This window comes from Myzus persicae, unplaced genomic scaffold (genome assembly GCF_001856785.1).
Source record: "Myzus persicae strain clone G006 unplaced genomic scaffold, MPER_G0061.0, whole genome shotgun sequence".
Taxonomy (NCBI): Eukaryota; Metazoa; Arthropoda; class Insecta; order Hemiptera; family Aphididae; genus Myzus; species Myzus persicae.
In genome coordinates this window covers 238,612-263,897 of record NW_019103451.1, presented here as the reverse complement: position 1 = coordinate 263,897, position 25,286 = coordinate 238,612, and the positions used below count along the sequence as shown (strand labels likewise).

Here is a 25,286-nt window from a genome sequence, read left to right as displayed (position 1 = left end):
ATTTTCAGTCATCATTTTAAAAAGAATCAATATGTGCTTTAGTTACTTTTGAGTCATTAATAAATTATAAAGTAATGTTTAAAAAACATGTTCCGAGTAGATTTCAAGAGATGAGGTGGGTCAAAAATATAAAAAATTTGTTTTCCATCTACTTCAAAATATGGCTTGTTAGGAGAAACATAAAAGCTTTTAGAAAAACTAGGTAATAAAATGTGTGCCATGATCAGTAAAAAAAGCTTTGATATTAAGATGAATATTTTGGAGGTGAGAAATTGTTGACATAATTATATCTTTCAGATCAGTACCGGTACAGCTACTTGACACAAGAAAATAAGCAATTGGTTGTTTCTAATTTTAATTTATTTCTCTGAGCATAAAGACTAAAGCATAAATATGATAGGTTCATACTTTTTACAAGAATTTGATTCATGAAAATCTATGATTTTGTCTTTAGAGACACTATTTATTTATTTATTACAAAAATATACAGGTTTCCACTATAATAAAGTACAATACAATTTATTAGAATAAAAGTAGAAAATTGAGAAATATTAATATTATATGTAAATAACAGAAGTACAATTATATTTAACAGTAATTAAGTAAACAATTAAAATGCTTATATTAAACTTAAGAGTTTATTAATAGTGTTTAAGGAACATTTAACATGAGAACAAATTATCATCAAAAGAGGGGTCCTCATTGGCAAGTGACATAATCCGCCTCAAAGGCTCATTTTGCAGATAATTTGTGTTGGGGGTAGGATTGTAAGAATATGGAAGCCAGGTCACATAAGAACGAGATACATGCGAAGGGACATTGAAGTTAACTTGGGTTAGCAAGCAAGGGGAATCAATATGGTTAGTAATTAGACCACAAATAAATTTTATATTTAAAGTTCTTCTTCGTTCAGCAAGAGTAGGCAGGCCAAGTACGTTAGCGATATTGGTATAATTGTGAGCTAAATGGGGCATGCCTAACACAAAACAACAAAATCTCAAAAATCTATGTTGAACACATTTGAGTTGATTGATATCAGAAACAGTGTACGGATCCTAGACAACAGACCCGTACTCTAAAATAAGACGAACTAAAGTACAATATAACGATTTTAACAATTTAAAGTCTTTAGATAGACGCATAATGAAAATCGAAATGAAGACTTTAAATGCTCTACTAGTAATCATTCCAATATGAGGACTTGGGCTAAGGGTTCTAGTTAGTTTAAAACCCAGGTCGATTAGATTATCAACGCGTTCAATTGTCGAACCAGAGATATTGTATTTAAAGCATAAATATGGCAGTTTCATACTTTTTACAAGAATTTGATTCATAAAAATCTATGATTTTGTCTTTAGACACTATAAAATAAATTTGTTTTTAAAGACATTTTATCATCACAAAGTATGCAATCTAATGACTCAGGTTAAAAACTACTGATTTTAAATGATTCAAAATTAAAAAGAAAATCATTTAAACCAGGATTTATTTCGTATTTTGAAGTTACTCTCCAAAGTGTTCGACTAGTAGGAAGGGCTAGAGGATTGTACAAATAAATTGTAAGTACTTGGACCTAGAAAATAAATACTTAAAGCAAGTTGCTTAATTTCATTAGAATACCTACATTTTCAATATTTTTTTTCTTATTCTTGATTTGAGATTTGACAATCATAAAGAGGGTAGGTGACAAGTATTCTTTACATGTTTCCAGGCAAGTATCCAATTTATTGTTAGGTTCATTTGCAATTTGTCGATTCAAATTTATAATAATTTATTTCAACTCGGCCTGAACCCGTTAACTTTCCTTGAGTTTTTCCTGAAGAGCAACTTTTCCGAGTTTTGGATGACAAATTATTTGGTGTTTGTATATTGATAACACTTGTTTCATATCCATTGACATTGATGCACCTGATAAAATGAGCAGAGGAACCTGTAAAAATTAGTTGTAAAAACAAAAAGTTGTCAATTATTCCCAACATTTATGCAAAATATAATGTATTTTTAACAAAGAGAAGAGAAAATTAATTGAACGGATATTAATTTTTAAATAAATTAAAACTTTAAAAAAAACTAGAGTAAAATTATTATTTCAGGAATAGGTTATTGCGGCAACCAAGTATTAGTGAGAATTAATTGTGCTTACAATAATATATTTTGTAAGACATACCAGGTGTTGAACATGATAATGGCACAAAGTCTGAAATGATACATTCAGGAGCATCATTGTTCAGTGTTCTTTGTTTAATCCACAAACTCAAATTCCATAGCATCAAACAATGTAGGTAGGTACAGCATCCGGCTTTAGCCTATTTTTCTGAAGATTAGAAAACATTAGTTTCAAAATGTAAAGAACAAACTCGATACTTAGTGTTAGCAGCCAAATTATTGATTGATTTTAGTTCATCAACTTTGCAATTTTCAATCTAACCAGCACATCTAAGATATATTTGTAAATATAATTAATAATAATAAATAATAAGACATTTTAAAATGGAATAACAGTTTAGTCAGCTGCAACAATATGACCTAAATAAATATGTGTAATATGCATTGTTTTAACTAGAATTAATGTTCGCAATACGTCAATACACAAGTACTTGGAATGTGTAATTTATTTTTTTTGCCACCAGCTTAAAAATCAAATTCATGATAGATTAGTAATTGTTGTTTTATTTTGATGGAAGAAACGTAAGTTTAAATGAACTATTAACTCTGGCTACTCGAAACAGGATGTAATCAAATAAAATGTAAATATATATTAACAGAGATATTACTTACCTAGCAGATTTTTTTGGGAAAAATAAAAAAAATTATGGTATCCTTATTCAAAATGTGGCTTTTACAATTGGTCAAGCAACATTTTGAATACTGTTTAGCCCGTTTATCAACAGAAAACTCCATAGTAAAACGTTAAAAAAAAACACAGGAACAATAACCAAAATTGAAAATTTCAGTAACAATTTTCAAAACAACAAAATATTATTTTGAAAATAACGTGAATGTGGACATCACAACAACGGGGGTATGTTGGTAAATAGAAAAACGGAATGTAAATTTTACAACAGTGTCGCCATAGGCAACATAAAATTTAAAAAACATTAAGAGGACGCTTTACCGTGTTTTCTCAGTCTTACAAGTGCGTAAACATATCAAATTCAGCATTATCCTCTTATTAAAATTAAAGCTAAGATTATTACTCATGGGCTTTTTATTATATTTTAATTTTAAAGAGAGTTATGCGTATTTAAAATTAAAATATAATAAAAAGTCCACGAGAAGCCCTCCGTAATAATCTTACCTTTAATTTTACAATAATAAGACGTCGATTCACTCTAATTTTAAAGCTAACTGAGCTAAACCTGATCTGCTGAACGTAAAATTTGATATGTTACGCTTTTGTAAGACGGAGACAACACATGGGGGTATAGCGGTCCTCTTAATATTGGATTTTTCGCCAGTCTGGTGCTTGCATTCATATGATGGACTGTTTTTGAAGTGCATTCTGATTTCACATATTCAGTGGTATAACGAATATCTAAAATTAGATTATAGTTTAGCAACAGTCACCAGTATTGGTTTGTTTGCTCTTTGTAGTTTATTTCCTAAATTAACAGGAAAAATGTTTAAAAAATGTTTTCATGGGCCGATGAAGGTATTACATAGCACAACATTTAGAGTCGAGAAAAATCTAAGTTTTGTAAATTAGAACTACATTTCATTTCATTATCTCATAAAGCTTCCCTTGATAATTATTGCAGTTTTTTTAAGAACATAAATGTGCCAAAACTGCATCGCTGAAAAGTTCTAAATAATTTAAATTTGATTTCAATGATACCTTTATCATTATGCATGAAAAACCATTCTGAGAGTAGACCGCACTGTAGGTACCTATGCATTATTCTCTAAACCTCTGGACTGGATTTATAAACATTTAAAATTTTAAAATAAGTCAAAATATGCAAGAAAAAGATGCAAAATAAAATTTCAATTTTTATTACATTTTATATTTGATTTTAATTTTGCAGTGATAATTATTTATTAGTTTTATTAAAATGTTCATAAACAAAAAGTAAGATGTATACTATAACAAATATGTAATACAATAATGTAATTTAATTTTTAATCATTGATACTTTGTAAAAAATATTTTATTAAAATTAAATAGTAGATACATTAGTGATATAGGTACTGATATAAATAGGAAAAAAGAAAGAAAAATTTAATTTAGTGTGTTAATTGGAAGAACAATAACCTAACCTATTTTTAGCGTCCGAATATTCTTTGAGATGTAAAATATTTGATATTAATATTATATAAATTTACCTATAGGTAATCTGTCTTTTTTTTTGCTCAACACCTTTTTTTAGATCGTTAGGTGTATATTTGTACTATTTTTTGTTAAAATATGAAAAACTATGCAGAACATGCACTAACGTCTTAAGCAAAAATATGCACTATACAATTTTGATATTTAATCAATCAAGTAGTGATTTGTGGACACTCATTGACTGCACAATATATATAATGTTGAAAATAGCAACATGCATTTTATGCAAAATCCGGTATTTACTGATGACTGATGATAAACTCTGAAGCCAGTCTAGTCAATATCTATAAGGATATTTCAATATTTTATCCTATATTTAAAATATTTTGTATTAATTAACACTAGGCATGAACAGACTCAAACTTTTTGTTATCTGGACTAACATTTCTTTATTATTATACGTCTGAATGTCCAATGTTATGACTCGTAAATGTTATTCAAACCTTGATAAAAATTAATGTTTAGCCTTTTTTTTTTAATTACCTACACTCTACAGTAAGAAATACTTGAGAATTTTGTATTACATTTTCTAGCCTTAAACTGGTTTTAATATTAAACATATTGTATGTACGAATAGAAAAAAATAGTTTGCAAAGAGTGATAGGTATGTTAAATTCTTGTATACGTTTTATAAGTTTTATACTTTTATACAATTAGCGACTTATAATTGCAGATAGTCCATTACAATGCATGGACCATTGCCTCTTGCCGTAATATTCTGTACCATTTTTTTGATAGTTCATGCTCTTATCGATATATTTTTGTTTATATCTATTACATGCAGGTAAATGAATTTTATTTTAATAATATAATAGGTATAAATGGTATAATAATATATATTTTAAACATCATACCTAGGTAGGTATATTAATATTAATGTTATGGGTACATGGAACATTATTTTCGCCTTATTCTTCTTTCCACACTAATACACAATTTTTCTTATCGTCTTTTGGAATGGAATCGGTCCCGTCCCTTCACGGGTTTTAGAATTAACCGTTTGCAAATATCCAATTTTAAACGCATGCTTGTACACAGAGAAGACGTTGTTGCTGTTTTTTGTAAACAACTAACCAACAACTCTCGTTTAAAATTCAAACTATACGTATCAAAATATTTTGGGCTGGAGTATAAAATGTGTGTTAAATGTACGTTGGCATTCAAAATAGTAAAAATTAAAATCATTATCATAAAAATTGTGTAATATATTTTTGTACATATTGTTTTGCAGTGTTAATTTATTATGTACCTATGTGAAAAAATATTCTTGAAATAATTAGTATTTGGACATTTTAATGCATGATTTTGTATACAACAAAACAAAAGTCAAATATATTTCTATAATAAATAAAAATATTATATTAAATATTAATATAATATTAGGAACATACAATTTAATTTAAAAAAAAAACGTATTTGACACTGCCATCTACTGGCTAAAACAACAGATAATAATAATTGTGTTTCGTTTTTCGAGCACACATTATAAGTTTCAAAGTTACGACGTTAGATAGCGGTGTCGTTATTATTTATTTTCCGACTAAATGTAAATCATTTACATTACATAATATTATATTATGATGATGTGATGTGGATTGAGGAGGAACTACGTTAGCACTTTAGCGGCATCAGTAGAATAATAATTAATAATAACTATTAAGTATTATAAATTGTGCTTACCAGTTGGTACGGACAATAATCAATTATTCTAAGTCGAACAACCATTCGTCATGCAGGTATTATATATTTATATAAACTATAATGTTTTTAATTTGAATTATTGTTATTCGGTAAGTAACTATAACTACCTATTATTTTAGATTCTGAGCGGAGTGATAAATGTATTGTTTTTACAACGATATGTTATACCGTAGATGCATAACATTTTTCTGAATTTTTATATTAAATCAAATTTTTAAATTTTGAATATTAAGAATTTGAATATGTTAATGATATTGAAGTGGAAAAAATAAACCTAAAATATAAGAAAGTCATTTTAAATTAATTGTTACGACAAAATTAATATGTCATAGTCCATAGATAGATGAACAAGATGTTAATAAATGTTAGGATTTTTACAGATTGAAGTCACATCAGCCCAGTGGCTTGTGGTGTTAAAAATAGGTGGTGCATAAAATAATAACTTACAAGCATTAACTATGATGTAACATGTTTTTACTAGTTTAAAATGTATCTTATTAATAATATGTAAGTCATTTATCATAACTTAATTTAAATTTATAATTGAAATTAAATTTTTTAGTTAAATATTTGTCTTGTACGATGACGGGTAAAATATATAATATACACATCTATTATGAAATAATATCGACCGACGACCACTTGATACAGAAATCAGATTACAAATGGAAATACCTCAAAATTAATCGTAGATAATGTTTTTTTTCAATCGAGTTGCATTGCATTTGGCGATCCCCCACTTGTCGACCATACGTATTTTATAAAGGGATGCGGTGCTGTCACAGTGTTGTGCACCGATTGGTGTGTGCATTTTGCATAACTGTTTTTACTTTAGGAGCAATAATATGTTCACAACATAATAGTTCTTTATCAAAAAATATTGTTGAATATTTTTTTCTTATAAAAAGCCACCGATATTTAAAAAAATCAATTTCCAACGGTTAAGTTTTGAAAAAAAAAAATTATTTTGATAAAATGTCATGTGGTGCGCTTGCAAGTCTGACAATTTGTCACAGCTGAGATGACGTGTTCCTACTTGAAAAGTAACCGAATACTTTTTCCCAATTTAATTTACTGACATGTGCCTGCGAGTGCGAGAACGCGTTGAGATACTGTGAAGTCTGGAACCCTCTTTGAGGTAAGAATATTTTATGTTTATTATATATTTTGCGGATGCAGTGTATAATATGTAAGAATACAGTACACTTTGATTTTGATGAATAAATAATTATGTGTTTTTATTCTCACGTAACATGAATTTTAATAAGTTTACAATATTTTCTTTTATCTTTCGCATATGCTCTTCGAGCTACAGATATTTTTGATTTAATAATGTTTTACAATATTTTCTTTTATATCGACTAGTGCTCTTCGAGCTACAGACATTTATGAAATATATAGGACTCACGTTATTGCCGTCACTGGATAGTTGAGTGGATTGAAATGCGACAATGGACTCCTGGGTGGCAATGTTTGGCGGCAGCTCTGGCTCGTCCTCGTACGATTGACCTGATCCTGGCTCTTATTCAATCACTCCTAGTGAACAGCTTTGACGGTGACCATATATCGTATAACGGTCTAACTACGCGCAAGCGTGGTGAATTGATATAACAATTTTATTGACCAAACGCTTGAACGAGAACTATCGAGTAGTTAACTACGACGAATAAATATAACAAACTTTAACTTGCGGCGGTAAAATCGGCGCGAGAGTTTACGGTGTTGATCGGTCGTGGCGTCGTGCACCGTGCGTCGGCAACCGTAGCGCGGACTTCGTGTGGCGGCGACGGATAGCGGCGGTGGTTCTGCGATGTCCGTGCAGCGTCAACGGGGATCGCCAATCCCGATAAGTGTGGTACCTAGGTTGTCAATACGCCAAGACGTATTACTAGGCACCACAAAACTCTCCTACGGCGGACGACGGCGGACCACTCCTATTACCCAGATGTGCACAGCTTGTCAATACGCCTAAACGTATTACTATGCACACTGGATAAGAGGAGGGTAGAACGGACGGAGCAACGATTTAAGTTAACACTTTACAATAGAATGATGGTTCGTAGGAGCGGTATTGTACGAGGTTGATGAGAAAAAACTTGCCTTCTGTGGTATTACTGGCCTGTATATCTGCGTGTTGTTTTAAGGATAACAGATGTAGGATGATGTTCCGTGTCCACGTACGAAACAGATATATTTTGCTTTACTTGCATCATCGCTAGGTTACGGGCGGCTGCCCGCGTTCGAAAGCTGAATACTCATTAATGTGACTGACTAAGTAAATATAATGAATTAAGTTTGACTTTTGTTATAAAACTTGCCCTTTGTGCGGCGACCGTAGAGTGCGAGCTCCGGCACGCACTCTATGGACGCCGTTTCCAACGTGCATATTGCACATGACTTTCACGTCGGATTAAGGTAGTATAAATGATAGAATATGTTATTATTGGTCTGTGTAAGTACTGTCTTTGTTTGTAGTAACGAGCGCGAACCTACTATAGCTGGTAAAGGTGTTGTAAATCATAGGAAACGGTCGTTACCGTCGGCGGTGCCGGTACAGGCACACGGTCTTATTGCGCATGTCTACTCCTTCAGAGCGCGCTACCGATACCAAAAATTGTATTAATTTTGTCTCGTTACAAATATAAATATACATATTAATATTATATTATTATGATTTGTAAATTTTAATTATACCTATATATTTGTATGTTTCCTTGGGACTCGGAGTGGTTTGTAACTTCGTTTTTTAACCCATGAGGTATTGCTATTGGGCGGCTTAAACACGGTATTTTATATTGAACAAAAATAGTACCTACCTAGTACCTATATTATAATTAATTTATAATTAATGTCTATTGAGTATAGGTATGATTGTTACCAACTACAAAAAAACACTACTGTTGATTTATGCATTAATTAGTTTTAAAGATTTTCCTATGTTTGAATGTAAGTAATATGCAACTGTTTCGAAAAAATTTATAATATTTATTTTTAAAGTACACTAGAAGTATGATGGAACAAGGTAGACTTTCATGGTGACCGTCGATCACACAACACCGCTATCAAATGTAGTTCTTTTTACATTTTAAATTAAGTGGCATATCTCTACTGTAGAACTATATGTACATTCTATCAATTCTGGTAACTTATAATTAACTAATTATAGTCATAGTACCCACCTAGTTATATTTGTATCGTGTGGTTTCTATACACTTATTGATTTCTTATTTTATTGTTAAATATATACTATACATTATACACCTATTTAGAAATAAATACCAAATAATTTGTCGATATTATCGGACTCTGTCGATCAAACAAAAAATAAATGAAAAGTATTTAAAGTTACGGTGGTAAACATTTTTAAAAATAATTTCAGTACCTACTCATGTTTCAGCATGTTATATCTTTATGCACTAGCAGCTAGTACCTACCTACAGGCTACAACTATAGCCACTATATTTATCTAAAAGTTAAAAAGCTCATACAATATTTAGCTATATTATAATATGGCTCTTCAGCGAAGAGCCTTCACTAAAATAGTTGAGAATCACTGGTCTAAAAAATGTACACCTATATGTTGTACGTATTATGTCTTAATTACAATTTTATAAAAACAAATATACATGTTAAAGTGGTCATACATTTACATGGCAGTATAGGAATGGAAAACCCCCTAATTAAACGGTCATTTGATGAACTATCGAATTAATGTTAAATTGTGAACCAATAATATAACAACCTACACTCATTATTTTCAACACAGCCCACAAGTACATATTTCTGTTGTTAATAAATGATGAATGTAATTTATATAAGTGGTTTGCGTGACGTAAAATTTAGCGTTTTTGAGTCTTTCAATGTCGTGTCTGTGATCAATATAATATACATTATACATAGGTACCCACATACACATGTATATATCATATTTATTCAATAACTGATATTACATTTTTTTTTTAAATTTTCGAGCTTAAAGTGTAAAATTGGTTGGTAGGTATAATACCACCTGTAATAATTATGCCGAATAAAACACATTGTTTATGTTATTATTATTGGAATAATAATATAATTGTTCTTTATACGTTTTTGTATACAATTGTAGGAAAAAAGTGCCCATGTTTCAGTATTTGTATGTTATATATTAATAATATTATATTAGGGATATTTTATATGGGATTCACACCGGACGTCTGAAATGGCACTGTCTGGGAATACTAATTTGTTATAGACCACTTGTTTTACACTTATATTGGAACAATGGGGTTTTTAATACATCGCCTAATTATTTACGTCTCGGGAGGTAAACGAAAAAGAAATATTATAATATAATATACTAATTTGTAAACGAATCGGCATTGTATAAAAACAACCGTTACATTTATTTTAAAATATCAATTAAATATTAAAGCATTAGTATATTATTTTTCGAGTGTTATATAAAATTTAAAATCAATATTCAGCCGAAAAAATTGAATTGCTGTTTAGCAGCATAAATGTTATACCATTTTAAAGATACTTATATTGTAGGATCATTAGTGATTGAGAACAAGGTTGCATAGTGTTTAGGTACATTATACAATATATACAAATATGTATGATATAATATAATACATATTTTAAAATTGTTATATTTTGAGTTTTTTCGTAGTTATAACTTTTGATTACAGTCCTTTATCAATGTTTAATAGTTTCCTTACATCGAGCGAGAATGGAACTTGAGTTTAATGGTTTAGCGTGCGATTCTAAGCTAATAAAAAACACATAATAATATTTACACAACTTTAGAAAATAAGTATACTTTCTGTCAACATTTTGCTTATAACATTTTAAACTAATATTTTCAATATGATAAAACAGTTTTATTATTTTCAAATCAAACAATACACTTATATAATATTATATGCAGTACTGCCAGTACTTGTATATAATTTATGAATTTATCGAAAAATTGAAATTTATTTTATTTTATGCAGACTGTAGGTAATTATAATATAGGTACCTAATGATTATTGGTTAATGTATGTACGTAATGCGTACAAATAAGTAAATAAAATACTATACTTAAAAAGTTATAAACTATTAGATTAAAAAACAAAAATAATACTTGGAGAACTTATAAAACAAATTAAAACAAATTAAATTAATACCAGATATGGTTATTAACAATTATTAGAAGGTATAGTTTTTACCAATTACCTTCTCTATAACCTTTAATAATCTTTAGTAAAATGAAAAAATTATTTAAATTTATTTCACTGATTTTTAATTATTTAAAACAGGTAAAATAAAGTGAAAATGTGATACTCATAGACTTCTTGAGATCAAAAACTTTATCTTTTAGAACTTATATTACAAAAATAATACATACCTATCGGCCTAATAATAATAGGATGGATCTGTTATTGATACCTATTGACACTTGAGACTTGACTAATTTTCTGTGTTCTTATTTCTTAAATGACTTGATCGAAACTACTTTTTGGTGTTTTTTTTAATTGGGTGCATTTTGTCATGGTTTCTATTAGTATGGTTTAGGTCTTTTTTAAAAAAACTCTTGATTGTTTCACTATAAACCTGACTCCTTGCAGATTTCAGTTTATTTGAACAACATTGAACTGCAGAAGAATTAATTCAATAATAGGTACTTGTTTCATATTGCTATTGTTAAATACTATAATGTACTTATTGGTTGGTATTAAAATATATCCTCATAATTTTCCGTAACTCAATGATTTACTAATTGGTTTGAAGACAGGAGTGCACTCAGGATTTATTTTTAGGAGAAATGGGTTTGGTATGTAATTGGGGGAGGGGTGGTTTAAGAAATATTCTAGACTTTAAATGGATACCAATCTATTTTAAAAGACTAAATTTAATATTTAAGATTTGTCAGTATATTTTTAAACAGAGTTAATGATTTGGAAGTTCCTATGATTACGTGTATGTACTATGTAGTCATAACGTCAACGCCTACTTTTTCACATTCCATTTATATTTTAGTCTTAAATATCCATAATTTATTTAAGTTCATAATAATCATATATTTATTTATGCCTAATAATTAAATACACTTTTCCCTAAACTATTTTTCAGATTCTTGATGTAATGATGTACGACATGTGTGTCGGTAAATTGCACTTTCATTGCAGTAAAAAAAATGTTCATACAAATGAGCATTTTTCTCTGAATACACTAATCTATAGTTACCCATATTTTTGCTTTGCCATAACTTATTTTGTTGCTCAAAATGTTCTTTGCACCTTAACATTCTTTGTTTGCTAAAAATGAATTACATACATTAATATGAAAAAAAAACCAATACATTATTTTATGGTGAAACCATTTTTTTAAGTTTCATAAAAAAGTCACTAATACATAGATAAAATATTAAGGTCTTACATCACTTTAAAATCAAACACATAGTTGAGAATATTATAATTTCACAAATTGATAAACATATTTGTCTTTATTTTCTCAGAAGGTTATTTCAGTTAAATAATCGTTTAAGTCGGTAGTTACAAATCATATAATAGTAAACCATTAACCCGATGAGAAATTATACAAGATTGAAAATTATTAAGCAACTATTGGGCTGAAGTTATAGTTGGAATAGTTGACCAACAAAATGTATAAAATAGTTTGTTTTTAGATGGTAAAATACCTTAGAGTTTTAGAATATAAAAAGTTACAATTTAAGTTAATGTACAAAATTATATAATTCATTGTTTATACAGGAATATTGAGTGGTAACCTGGTAACGGGTTATATACTATATTTTTATATTACATTCAATAATTTATCAACTCATTGACATTAGTTGCTATCGTGGTACCTTATTTTATCATCATATTAAATAATCATAAATAAATGTGGCGTCTCACCGACACATCCTCTTTAGTTTATTTATAAATTCAGTATAATGTCAATATCAATATGGAAAATGTTCATATAAATCCATACAAATGGTGTACTAACTACTAATTAGGTAATATGTTTTGGAAAACTTTTAATACTCCATATGGGGGTGAGCTGGTGAGACGCACGTTGCTTATCAGACATACTAAACGTTTTTATCAGCATTGATGGTTTGTTGTTGAATTTTCCATTTATCCTCTCCAGAAACAAATTTTTTTAAAGTCTTATCCAACTGCAATAGCTTAAATGTATCAATTAATAGTTCCCGTTTCACTATTTTGTCAATCGAAGTATCCGTGTGGAAATCTGGTGAATGATTAACCTAAGTACAATACGTTTGGGTGTTAAAACAATTAAACATCAATGATGAAACAATATCTGACTTCCAAGAGGTATGGTTTGCAGTTTTCATCCAAAAGTATGTCAAATCCAAGTATCTCGAAACATGCTGACGTGTATTTATGACCGGAAAAACATGTCTGATAGCTGCGGTTGACAAACGGATAGGCCAGGATCATGGTTTTAATGATGACGTCATCAATTTCGTTCCATATTTTCTTCTCGTCGTAGCCTTCTGAACGGAGCCAATCACTGAGGGCTGTAATTCGACTAAACTCAACGACGTATATAAGCATTATTCTAAAATTAATAACTGATTCTAATTTCTAGCTTATTTTTATTATCTTACCGTTTACTGCCAAAAAGTTCGTTATCGATGTACATTTTATTGCATTTGTTTACCGAGTAATTGGTTAGGTGCATAAATCGATCGTTCACATTATTGTGCGTAGGCGTCGCATAGGGTTCCGTTGCTAATCTGTGAATGATCGTGTACGGTAATGGTGAAAATTGAATTGCATTGTCCATTGAACTATTATGGCATTAGTAGCTTAGCGCATTGATAACGAAATGTTAAGTAGGCAAAATAAATTATTTATTCACATAGTACCGTACCGCGTATAAAATGAATAAATGTATTGACATTTTATACGTTTATGAGTCGCGAAAGAAAACTCTGAATGTACCAAATGATTTGCAGGTTTTTGTAATAATATAACAGTTTGATACAAAATTTGTAAATGTAAAACATTAAACTTAATCTAAAATTAATTTTCAAAAGTGATGATTTATCGTGGACTTAAAATTTAAACTGAACAGTACTGTTTATTGAGGCGGGTGCCTGTGGCTGTGGCAGTTTTTAGACTTTGGGCATTTTGGTATATCAAAATGTATTCTTATAGACTATTCGCCAATAACCGTGTATTATTATTCACTAAAAATGATTTTTTGATGAATGTAGAATTTTTGAACGTATAACCTTATAACACGGGTGGTCTTTGGGAGAAACATATCAACCATCAATTCAATTTTTAAAAATGTAAAATTATACTGTTGTTTTGTAAGTAATTTTACGCCGGATCGACTGGTGGCACTGATATTTGGCTATCTCGTTCTATCTATAGAGATAGCCATATTTATCATACAAAATAATGTTGGATTTACGAAGTCTTAAATATTACGATATTCTTTTTACCTGACAAGACCATCATTGTAAACGTATATCTTAAATGGATCACACGATGCTACTAAAGTATACACACGAATGTCAAATTTATAGCCGTCTAACAACAATGGCTAAAACAGTATATATTACATAATTAACTTTTTATGTTTTATGTAATGATACATAAGTAATTTATAGTTTTATAATAATTGTTTTTGTTTACTTTGGAAATATAAAGCTGACAAATCATATGTTCATATTGATTAATTTTTTTCGGGGATTTTGTTATGGATATTCCGGTTCCTCGACTTCCTGTTGTTGGTTTTAAAATATACGCTGAACTTTTATGTTGACTCGTGTAAGTTTGGAATTTTATGTAACTAAAATTAAATAAATTCTATTTATTGCATGTTGATTACTTATCCATAAAATCTTACTCTGATGGTAAATTCCATGTCATAGGATAAAAATTGTAATCGTCTCGAAAACTAATGGACATTGTGTTGAGGTTGCGAGCTAATGAATCCTTACGACAAATCTCTGACATACCCAGAAAATGATTCGTCTTCTGAAAATTATAAACTACATAATCGGTTCAGTTTATTATTTACCATACATTTTAATATTTTATAGGGTACGATATGCTTGTTACTCAGTAATCAGAAAGAAAAGGTATTTAAACTAATAACAACTAAACTATAGCTATATGATACTACGACTTGGCCCCAAATGTATTATTTGAATAATTAGAATGTGTTTTACATTCAAATAATACAAATTCAATTTTAATAATTATAACTTATAAGCAATGCTTGAATATTCTACTATAACATACATTGGTTATTTTGGGTGCAAACATTTGTGGTTTTTTTTGTTATTTTATTTTCTTGGTCTCAGTATTTAACAATTAATAGTAGTTAAGAATGTGGTAATTTTAGTTTTGCCTTATGCGACTTTCCGGAACATATTTTAAATTTGTATACTCTAGTGCTAATGATTTTGCAATTCATTATTATAAATTCAAATTATTGATACTAAAAATAAAATTTGTACATAATATAGTTTATCATAAGTTAAAAAAAAATATATGTGTATATTCTTCTACAATAAGTGATAATCAAATATGCCATAATATATATAAAAAAGTTCAGCACCTTCAAAAGTATCACCTTGGGAGATTAACCTCTGACTAAATTACTTTTTTGAATAGCTTTCATACCTAAATTATATTATATGCAAGAACCCACTCTACCTAATGTTCTTCCTCCTCACTAACACCAATATGTTTTGAAATAGAATTTCAATAAAAACCAGACTGGTCTCAAGAGTGTATCTCACTTTATAAGCATGATGCGGTATACATATACGGTTAGCTTTGCTCACGTTGGATCGAAAGATATACATTTCAAAGTAGTGATAACCCATTGCATTAAAAAAAAATATGTTCTGAAAACAGTCAGAAAAAAACACTCTTTCAGAGCTGAATCCATGATTGAATATTTTTCAATATTTTTTTGAAAGTTGAAAAATGATCCTTTTCCATCCCTTGGACAGTCAAGGCTTTTTACCACCCTCTACGGCAGAAAAGTTTCACATTAGATTAATATGCACGAATGTATTGATACATTTTGTCTATGATAATTTGTATATCAAATACCAGCTGCTATTTAGGAGGTCTTACTTGGTATTTTTTTAAAGTTTTGGCTTTTTTAATGTCCATGGGCGTGGTACACCACCACAAATCCCACGATTCTTCAGGTTTCACTATATGCATGCCCATTGACATTGCTACTTCGTGTACAATAGAATAACTGCAATTTTGCAAGCATATCGCACCCCTATATTATTAAAAGAAAATAACAAAATATTTGCGATATTTATCTTCTTTTTTCAAAATTGCATAATCGTTTACCATATTACATAATATGAAGCTTGTGACGAACGCAGGATTTTGTGAGTATAGAGTTTTTAAGTTTTAGTTTTTAACTATTGAGCCTCATTTTCAGGCATAATAAATGTGGTAATAATCGATGATACAATTATCGATTACGATTTACGGTAGACGTTTAGCAATGTTCTTAATCAGCAAAAAAAAAAAAACAACTGAATCTATGATTTTTGATGTTAGTATGTTATGGTCATTTTACAATTTATTTTGTATCTATTAAAAATGACAGTTATCTACTCTGTGTATTGATTATGGTGGTAAAAAAGATTTTTTTTGTAGGAGGAATACATTTCAAGGGTAGTTGAACTCTAGAACCTTACTCCTGAGTTCGCCACTCGATGAGACAGTGTTATCAAGCATCGTATCGCCAATTCAAAAATTAGAAGACTATAAATTTACATTTGAGTACTTGACAATTCAGCAACAATAAAATGTAGAAATATTTTCTCTAAGATCCTAATTGGACTTTATCAATATTTTGTGTGATGTTACAAAATGTGTAAATACATGAAGTTAACTATAATAATTCGTCAATATAACGTAGTTAATACTCAGAGAACATTACCGAAGGTCTAGAAAATACCTACTGAGGTAAGCACTATAATTCATGTGTAAGCTATTCTAACATTATCAAAAAATATGTCTAGCCGTCTAGGTTTAGTATGCTAAAATTGCTATTTAGTATTAACTAAACATAAAAACTGGCAAAATTTAGAGTTCCACAGAAATGTTTAGTATGTATTACTCTAATAAATTGAAGAAAATATTGAGTTTCTATGTAAGGTATTTTTAATATATTACTTGTTCAATTACTTTTTTTGTATTTCCTTTTCCTCAGTAAGTTGTTGAATAGAACATTTTTTCTCCATCACGGAATCTAATGAGAAAATGAAAAAATTAAATTATTAAAATAATCAGTATTCAAGCAAACAAAATTTGTTTGAGGTTATTTTATTTGGTTGTCATGAGAACTGTTGAGTGTACCGTTATATTTTCAAGGGTGCATATAGTATGTTGTAGGTATTATGATTTATGATCATAAACGAGTGATAATTAAAATGTATTCAACTTTTATAGATATTGAACATTGATCTATTTATTATTTGTCCTGTGTGTTTCGTTAATAGACTGATTAAGATAATACAACCGTTAAGAAGCCAAAAATCAGGTTTTCTCGAAATCTTTTTATTCGTCGAGTATATTGGTTAAGTCTTATGGGGTTGCTATACGATTCCATATTGCCATGATTCTGCTAAATATTAAAAGTCTAAATCAGTGAATCTACTTATTTATACTTTTGTTTGTAATTTAACTTTTTTTTATTCAACCCCAGACTCGTGGAAATACACTTTAAGTAATACTACTTATATATTACTATAATTCGAGACGTCAATTTCATTTCACCGTCGATACAAAGAAAACATTTGTTTCCAAAATAATGTGAATCAATAGTTTTTTTTATATGAATTATTGAATAAGGTCCAGATTTTATAAACCCTTAAAATGTTTGAAATTCGAACATAAAATTACTGAAGTACTAAAGTAAGCTCTTATATCTATAAACAATATGCAGGTTGCAGTTATTTTACAAAAACTGTACAACATTCCATTGTTATAGAAATCTGTTTGTGGTAACCCAATATCTATGGTTTGGCCTGCCCCTAAGCCCCAGATAACATACAACTATTACAAATAATTTAAGCAATTAGTGTAAGTTTTAATTGCAATATGAGAATTATTGTAATATAATTTAAAATCGAATATCACTCTTTAGTATAGACCTTATACTACTAGACAAGAACTGTGTATAACAACAGTGTGTGGGCTGCTTAACAACACCTCGCAGTGATGTAGGCTGTCTTTACGAAAAAATATAATTATCTTATATCTATATTATTATTATCTTACCTTGCTATCCCTCATATTACCGTGCGTATAAGTAATCGAGTAATCAAAGAGCGACCTCTATGCTGTTACGCTTTCCATACACTCATTGTTTGTATAGGAGTATAAGGTTTATCGTGTTTACTAACTATTACTGCACCAGAGTTGGCAATAATATTAGCCACATAATAAAAAATACTTAAAAATAAAATAGTACAATAATAAATGTAAAAAAAATTAATTTCTAAATCTAGTTCTGGTATATTAAATGTACAGTCATGAATCTATTTACCTTAATTAGATACCTACAGGCTACAATAAAAGGTAATAATATAATATCGTACGATAATCATAATGTGTGTATCTCATTTAATCATCATAATATGATCTGTACCAAGTTATGAACTTTTTTAGATATTTGTTGGAAATATTTGTAGGCAATTTTTTTAGGAATGTTCTGGTAGTTCACGTATTAAGTTGTATGTAGTACTACACGGTAGTAATTAAATGTATTTACACAAGCTTAACTATCGTATATTTGAAATTTGTGAACAGAACGCGCGTTAACGGATGTAAAAGTAAAACTGTGTAGTTAAAATAAGATATATGTATTAATGTTGTTTAAGGCTCACGCAGGCAATATAACCATAATAAGTTATATCATCTTATGTAGGTAACTATAAACTACGCATGTTATTAATAGTTTCAAATTAATATACGATTTGAAAATTTTGCGTGTAACTACATTACTTAATCTGTAATTAATATTATCCTTCCAGTATTTATCTTAATACTTATAAAATATTATTTTTTAGCCCTTTTCAATTTCGTTTCCCTACATATTATGTATATTTATTCCTAAATTAGATTACACAACATCTACCAGTCATCAACACAACAGCTACCTACAGTACTGTTAGCTTATTGGCCGTACATTTGATTCATGTGACAATGATTACTGACATTCTTTAGGAAACACACAAGTAACACGCAAGTATGGCACTCTCGTTATTCCGCTGTAATATTATATTTTCATATTTAGGTGTTTACTAGATGTGAATATTCTTTACTTTATAATATTACATTATGTCGAAAAAATCTTTTAGCCGCTTTTTCGATAGTAAAACTAGTAAATGGATGTATACAATATGTTATAATGACGTTTTTATTCGTATGCTATAGTGTTATTATTTATCCGATAAGTGCAACAAAGAATGACTTTACGTATAATATTTTGCTTCCATTATATAAATATTTTCTAGATCAAAAGTATCCGTTAACAGATTTCACACTCTACTGGTAAAATCATGTTATAGGTACCTAAGAACTTTGATTTGTGTTCAAAACGGAACAATTCTATACGAGTACAGTTAAGTTACTTGCCTCCCTTTTTTACTCTTTTGGCATGGAAAATGAAAACTCACTTAAGAAATGGATATGTCTTGAATATTTTCGTAATCGAAAGAAAATACAAACGTACAACTAAGACAAATAAAATATGATATTCGATACCTAGTAAACTTCATGATGTATCTAAACTCTAAAGTATATTTTCCTTTAACTTATAACTTACAATTGTATCATGCATGTGCTACTTTTGAATACACTCGATCAATTTTTACGGGTTTTACTTATTCTTATTTTTCTTACACAATTGTAGTAGTATACTCGAGTGAATACAAATTTGTTGAAACTTTTGAAAGTTTAGTATACGTTACCCATGTTTTTTCCCGATAGAATAGGTTTGTTTTAACATTTTTAAGTATTATTCAAATATTTTGAAGTATGTTAAGGAAAATATGAAGAAATAAAATTATATAAGTATCTTATTAAATTTCTTTATCATTCAAAAAAAAATATATATATTAAATTTCTTTATCATTTAAAAAAATAAATATATATTAAATCAATATATATATACATATATTATGGTCTTAAAATAAAATTGTCAATAATTTATATATTATCCAATTTTAGTTTTTATGTTTTTCACTACGGCCAGCAATAGATTTGTTTTCATAAGCTGCAGCTTGTTATCAACAACTATGTTAAATGTTTTGAAATGCAGTAGGATTTTATATAGTTTCTATGCAAATCAAGCCTTCGTTGGTGTAAAGATAATTGAAATCGGCAAATAGCTGATATAAGTAGTATATGAGTTGCTAGATAAACAGCAAAATAATCTCGATTGAAAAACCTATTGAGAAATGAGAATAAACGGCTACAACACGATTGCGCAAAAAAATTGGAACACAATTGCGCCCCGATCCCTTTTTACCTGTTAAAATCACAACACCATTGCGCAACAAATGATATGTGTATATATACTATAAATAATAATTTATATGCAATATAAAATAATGCATACAATATACATACAATACATACTTTTAATAACTTGCATATTATACATATTACATGCACTCAAATTATAAATTCACAAAATGCACTTTTTCAAATGAAAATATATAGTATTATAAATTATATTAAAGTCAATATACTCAATATTATTTGTTTGTTGATATTATATTATTAATAGGTAATAAGTTTAAGTCATAGACCTAATAACTAGTTATATGGTTCAAGTGCGTGTATATGAAAATGTATTGAATGTATACATTATTTTATGTTGTACCTATATAAATTATTATACATAGTATATAGTATATACACATATCATTTGGTGCGCAATGGTGTTGTGATTTTAACAGGTAAAAAGGGATCGGGGCGCAATCGTGTTCCAAATTTTTTGCGCAATCGTGGTGTAATTAACCGGGTCAAAAAAGGAAAAATTGCGCAATCGTGTTGCAGCGGAATAAACTTTGGAAATGTTTCATAAGACCTATTTCATAGTTGCATAGTTATGTTTTGATCTTTGGATATACGTTCCTCCGTTTTAATTTTTAGTATTTTTTTTTTTTGCTGTGATTATTTCTTATAATTTAATGGGCTGTTCACCTTATTTCGTTGGCCCGGGTTATGGTCGCTGACCCTATTATAAACGTTGAACGACTATTGTTTGAGAATGGCCAAGCGGAAAAGGTTAACGAGCCCTTGAAAACTCTTGAAACTTTACCCCTTCTAAAAGATGCCAGTGTTATAACTAAGGGTCTCCAAATGCAAATTAAAAGTGAGGGGCAAAAAAAATAATACAAACAAAATAAAAAATAAAGTTACTGCCTTACCGGGTCGAGTGACTTGGACTCCTATTATTGTAACTTATTTAATTGATTTTTTTTGCGTCTCTGTATTTTCCAATCGCTTTTGATGTTTACTTTCTTTATATTAAAAGTCTTATAGTAAAAATGATTTCCACCGTTAACTTATTGCGCACAGATATGGGTAATGCGTTTTGGTACCTATTGTTTAATCGTTTGCAGGTTTCAAGTAAACATATTATATAGGTAGTAGGTACATAAACTTTTTTTTTCATGGGTGAAAACTTAACTTACTGGTATTTATTCAGAAAAGTAAATCTTTGCTGAGTTCATTTTTTCATTTCCTGACCGATACACATCAGTTTATTAATACTACCATATTGGTTGATGGGATAATAATAACATACAATTGCACGGCAGGTTGAGCTTAAAACTTTAGTAATAAAACCTAAGGCAATAGAAGTCCACATTAATTTTTCAATGACGAATTAAATTATATTCTTTCCGTAGGGGCCCTCTTAAATATCTAATGTCTATATCTCAGGTATCCATACTCATAACTATACTGTGAGTTTTTTTAAATATTTTTTTTACATTTTGAATTTTGATTGGTTATATAAATCGATTGTTGTTTAAGGCTCCTTCAAATCCTGTCAACTGTGCATCAAATCGATCATAGAGACTGAAAAAATTAAAGTGTTTCTATAGTTATTTAAAAAATATAAAGATTTTTGATTTGATAAAGAAGTTCACATTGCATCGGTTGGAGAATAATTCAATATTTTTAATAGTTTTCAATATATTATAAATATAGAAAATTTAAAAATTTAAAATGTTTATTCCCGTCAAGAATTTGCTAAAATTGAAAAAGTATTCCGACCGATGCTAAATACTCTTGTTTATGCTTTACAATTTTTAATTTTGACAGTTTTAAAAAAATTGCAAAAAATACCATTTAATACCAAAATACAATTTTAAATTAATAAAACATTGTTTGTTATATGATTCAATTTTTTAGAAAACTGATAGGTTGATTTTTAATGCTATTCTAATAAAAGCTTTCTGAGACAGCTTACAAGTAGGTATGAAGAGGTGAGTTCAATTTTAATATTTAATATTTTATTAAATTATAGTTGTTTATTTTTATACAACTTTTCAAATAAAAAAAAACTTATCAAAAAACCTTCACAGACTTCAATATGAATTCGAATTAATGAAATAGATTTATGTATGGATAGTATGTAAAATATAAATAGAATATCTATAATGATTTTTTTTTATAATTCCAAAGAAATAGAAATAGAAAAAAGATGAGATACTGAATAACTGATGGTAAAAGTTTAAAAAAACAATAATATATTATAATATAAAATATCCACTTTTGTATTTGTTGTTGAAATCTATTTTTTTTTATTGAAATTTATAACTAGTAGTCGTATCGATCGTATAGTATGTATATAATTTATTTGTTCAGTAACTGATCAACAAATAACAATAATGTTTTTTCGTAATTATTATCTTATAATCCTTATTAAAATATTCTTATTTACAGCTACTGCTTTCTTGACGTTAGACGAGCATATGATGCGCTACATAATATCTCTTCCATTGCTGGACAGAAAAATCAAAAACAACTACTGTGTGCTGAAAATGCTCATAAATTAGTTAAAGTGTTTAACCATATCTATATGTTCACCATAATATCTAGACAATTGTATTCCCGTGTTTAGTAAAAATGATCATGCTACTAATTTTTTTTTACCAGAGAATATTTTTTTTTATAGAAAATCATATTCAAAATATAAAACATAATATTGTTTAACATAAATTAGTTTCTCGTATTCTCCTTATCTCTAATGCACAAAGAGATGTTATAATTTGAAAAGCTCAAACGTTCTTTTGATTCAGTACTTGGAAGCACAACATTTCGTTACAAGATTTTATTGTAATACCAGATAGGTATTTTAAATATTTTTTAGATTAAATTCCTATAACTTACACTAAACTACTCAAAATAGTATGCTATGTTTACAAATAATAGCATAACATGGAACAATGTAGGACTAAAATACATAAAATTCACAAATTGCTCATAGATATTAGATAACAAAAACTTTAAGCTTTAAAGACTATCAACAGTTAAACTAAAATATTAATTTTAGAAAAACCATACGAAATTGACTGTCGAATTACCTATTCGAAAAATGTAATAACCAAGTTATTTTATTGTGGCTGAACTCCAGGATTTTTTTTTAAATTTGAGTAATGAGTTTAAAACTTTTTTGATGTGGAACGATATAGTGTTACTCGGTTAGTATACAGTAATATGAATAGATTACAATATTTCTTAAATGTTATACATTTGTTTGACTAGTTCACAATGTGGAGAATATATTTTCTTTACGTCTTGCCTAACCTTAAGGCATACATATCATCACCGGCATTTTTACATTCTAAATTGATTTCCATACCAATTATTACAGTACAAACTAAGTTTGTAGGTATCTAATTTTTAAATTCTTAGCGGTGAATAGTGATGGAGGTCTTTTATTTCATAATAATACTATTTGGGACTGAAAATAAAATAAAAATATTTCTTACTGTATGAAATATAATACCTGTATGGATTAAAAATTGAATACAAATAGAAACTTATCGTTGTTAAATGTTTAGTTAATAATAATTTTTTTGAACGTTTTGGACGGATACGTATAACATGATAAAAAAAAAGTAAAATCAAGCACCTGCTGTATTTAGATAGTGTAATCTAATGGTTTAGTAGTAGATATAATATTTGTTAACTTTTTGTTCTATTTTTTTTTTTAAATAGAAAACTTGTAAAACTGCATCTAAAATAGTACATATTAAGGAGCGTAAATAAAAAATATGCCTTGAATATACAGTAATAATAGTACTTTTATCAAATTAATCAATCTTTAGAATTTAGTTAAATTATAGATGCACCAACTAACAAAAAATATAAAGACAATCTTATTGGGTTTTATTGAATTATAAATTATATATTGTGTCAGCAGCTCAAAGAATCATAAATACTTATGTAACAATTTTTTTTATTGACCTTATTGAGTTTACATGTGTATTGAATGTTATTATTTATCTGTGCAAAAATAAGACTACAATAATATAATATGTTCTTTTTTTGTTTTTATTAATGGGCTTATTAGTGTTCAGTCGATTGAATATTGAATTCAAATTGAATGATAGATATTTAACTTGTTAAAATATGATATTGTATAAAATATGTATTTTTGAATAAAACTGTTTTAAATCTTGAATCAAGCAAACAAAAAAATTGATATTATAAAAACATACATACAAATACAGTTGACTACGTTTCAATAATCTTACACACAAAGTGAGTGCTAAAGAATTATTGCTAGTTTGATGTCCTTTTTCTTAGAAAATCATTTTTTAGTAGATGTAAAACAAATGAAATACAGCATACTTAATGGTTATCGACACATTTGATTTTATTTTTATTAAAATCTCAAACATTTGTATCTTAATATCTCACTCAAACAGTTGAATAATGTTATAAAAATCATGTATTTAAATTTGCAGATATTATAACTATGGCACTTTAGGTTTAGAAGAAACATTTGGTGATAAAAAACTCAGACTATTGCAATACAGTAATAATTGTTACTACCTATAATTAATAATGTGCAATATTATAGAAGTTTAAATTATTTATTGATGTTTATCAAATATTACATTTAATTATTATGTTCAATTTTAAACTATTGTATTATCGACTTGTCGTGTTTGCAAAATTTACACCATGTAAGATTCGGTAAGTAGGAATTAGTTATCTATATTCAGTAT

The 25,286-nt window shown here is 28.3% G+C and overlaps 1 protein-coding gene and 1 pseudogene across 1 annotated transcript; both read right to left on the bottom strand.

Annotated features, from left to right (window-relative positions):
- Nucleotides 1-1,633: 1,633 nt before the first annotated feature.
- On the bottom strand, nt 1,634-2,981 carry LOC111034557 (annotated as a pseudogene).
- A 9,132-nt stretch (nt 2,982-12,113) lies between these two features.
- LOC111034561 (tubulin polyglutamylase TTLL6-like) lies at nt 12,114-17,267 on the bottom strand. Its single transcript, XM_022315839.1, has 9 exons — nt 17,212-17,267; nt 16,132-16,288; nt 14,888-15,018; nt 14,674-14,830; nt 14,481-14,581; nt 13,635-13,763; nt 13,330-13,555; nt 13,093-13,268; nt 12,114-12,309 (listed from the first exon to the last, which is right to left on the bottom strand). Exons 1-9 carry the CDS (start codon nt 17,265-17,267, stop codon nt 12,114-12,116), a joined length of 1,329 nt encoding a protein of 442 aa, XP_022171531.1.
- Nucleotides 17,268-25,286: the final 8,019 nt, after the last annotated feature.

Excerpts from the sequence above, each read along its gene's own strand:
- LOC111034561 (XM_022315839.1), bottom strand. The coding sequence starts at position 17,267 with ATGGAGAAAAAATGTTCTATTCAACAACTTACTGAGGAAAAGGAAATA. Across the intron at positions 14,831-14,887 it reads ACATGGAATTTACCATCAGA|TTACATAAAATTCCAAACTT; the intron begins GTAAGATTTTAT and ends ATTTAATTTTAG. Across the intron at positions 14,582-14,673 it reads GTCAGCTTTATATTTCCAAA|CCATTGTTGTTAGACGGCTA; the intron begins GTAAACAAAAAC and ends ATACTGTTTTAG.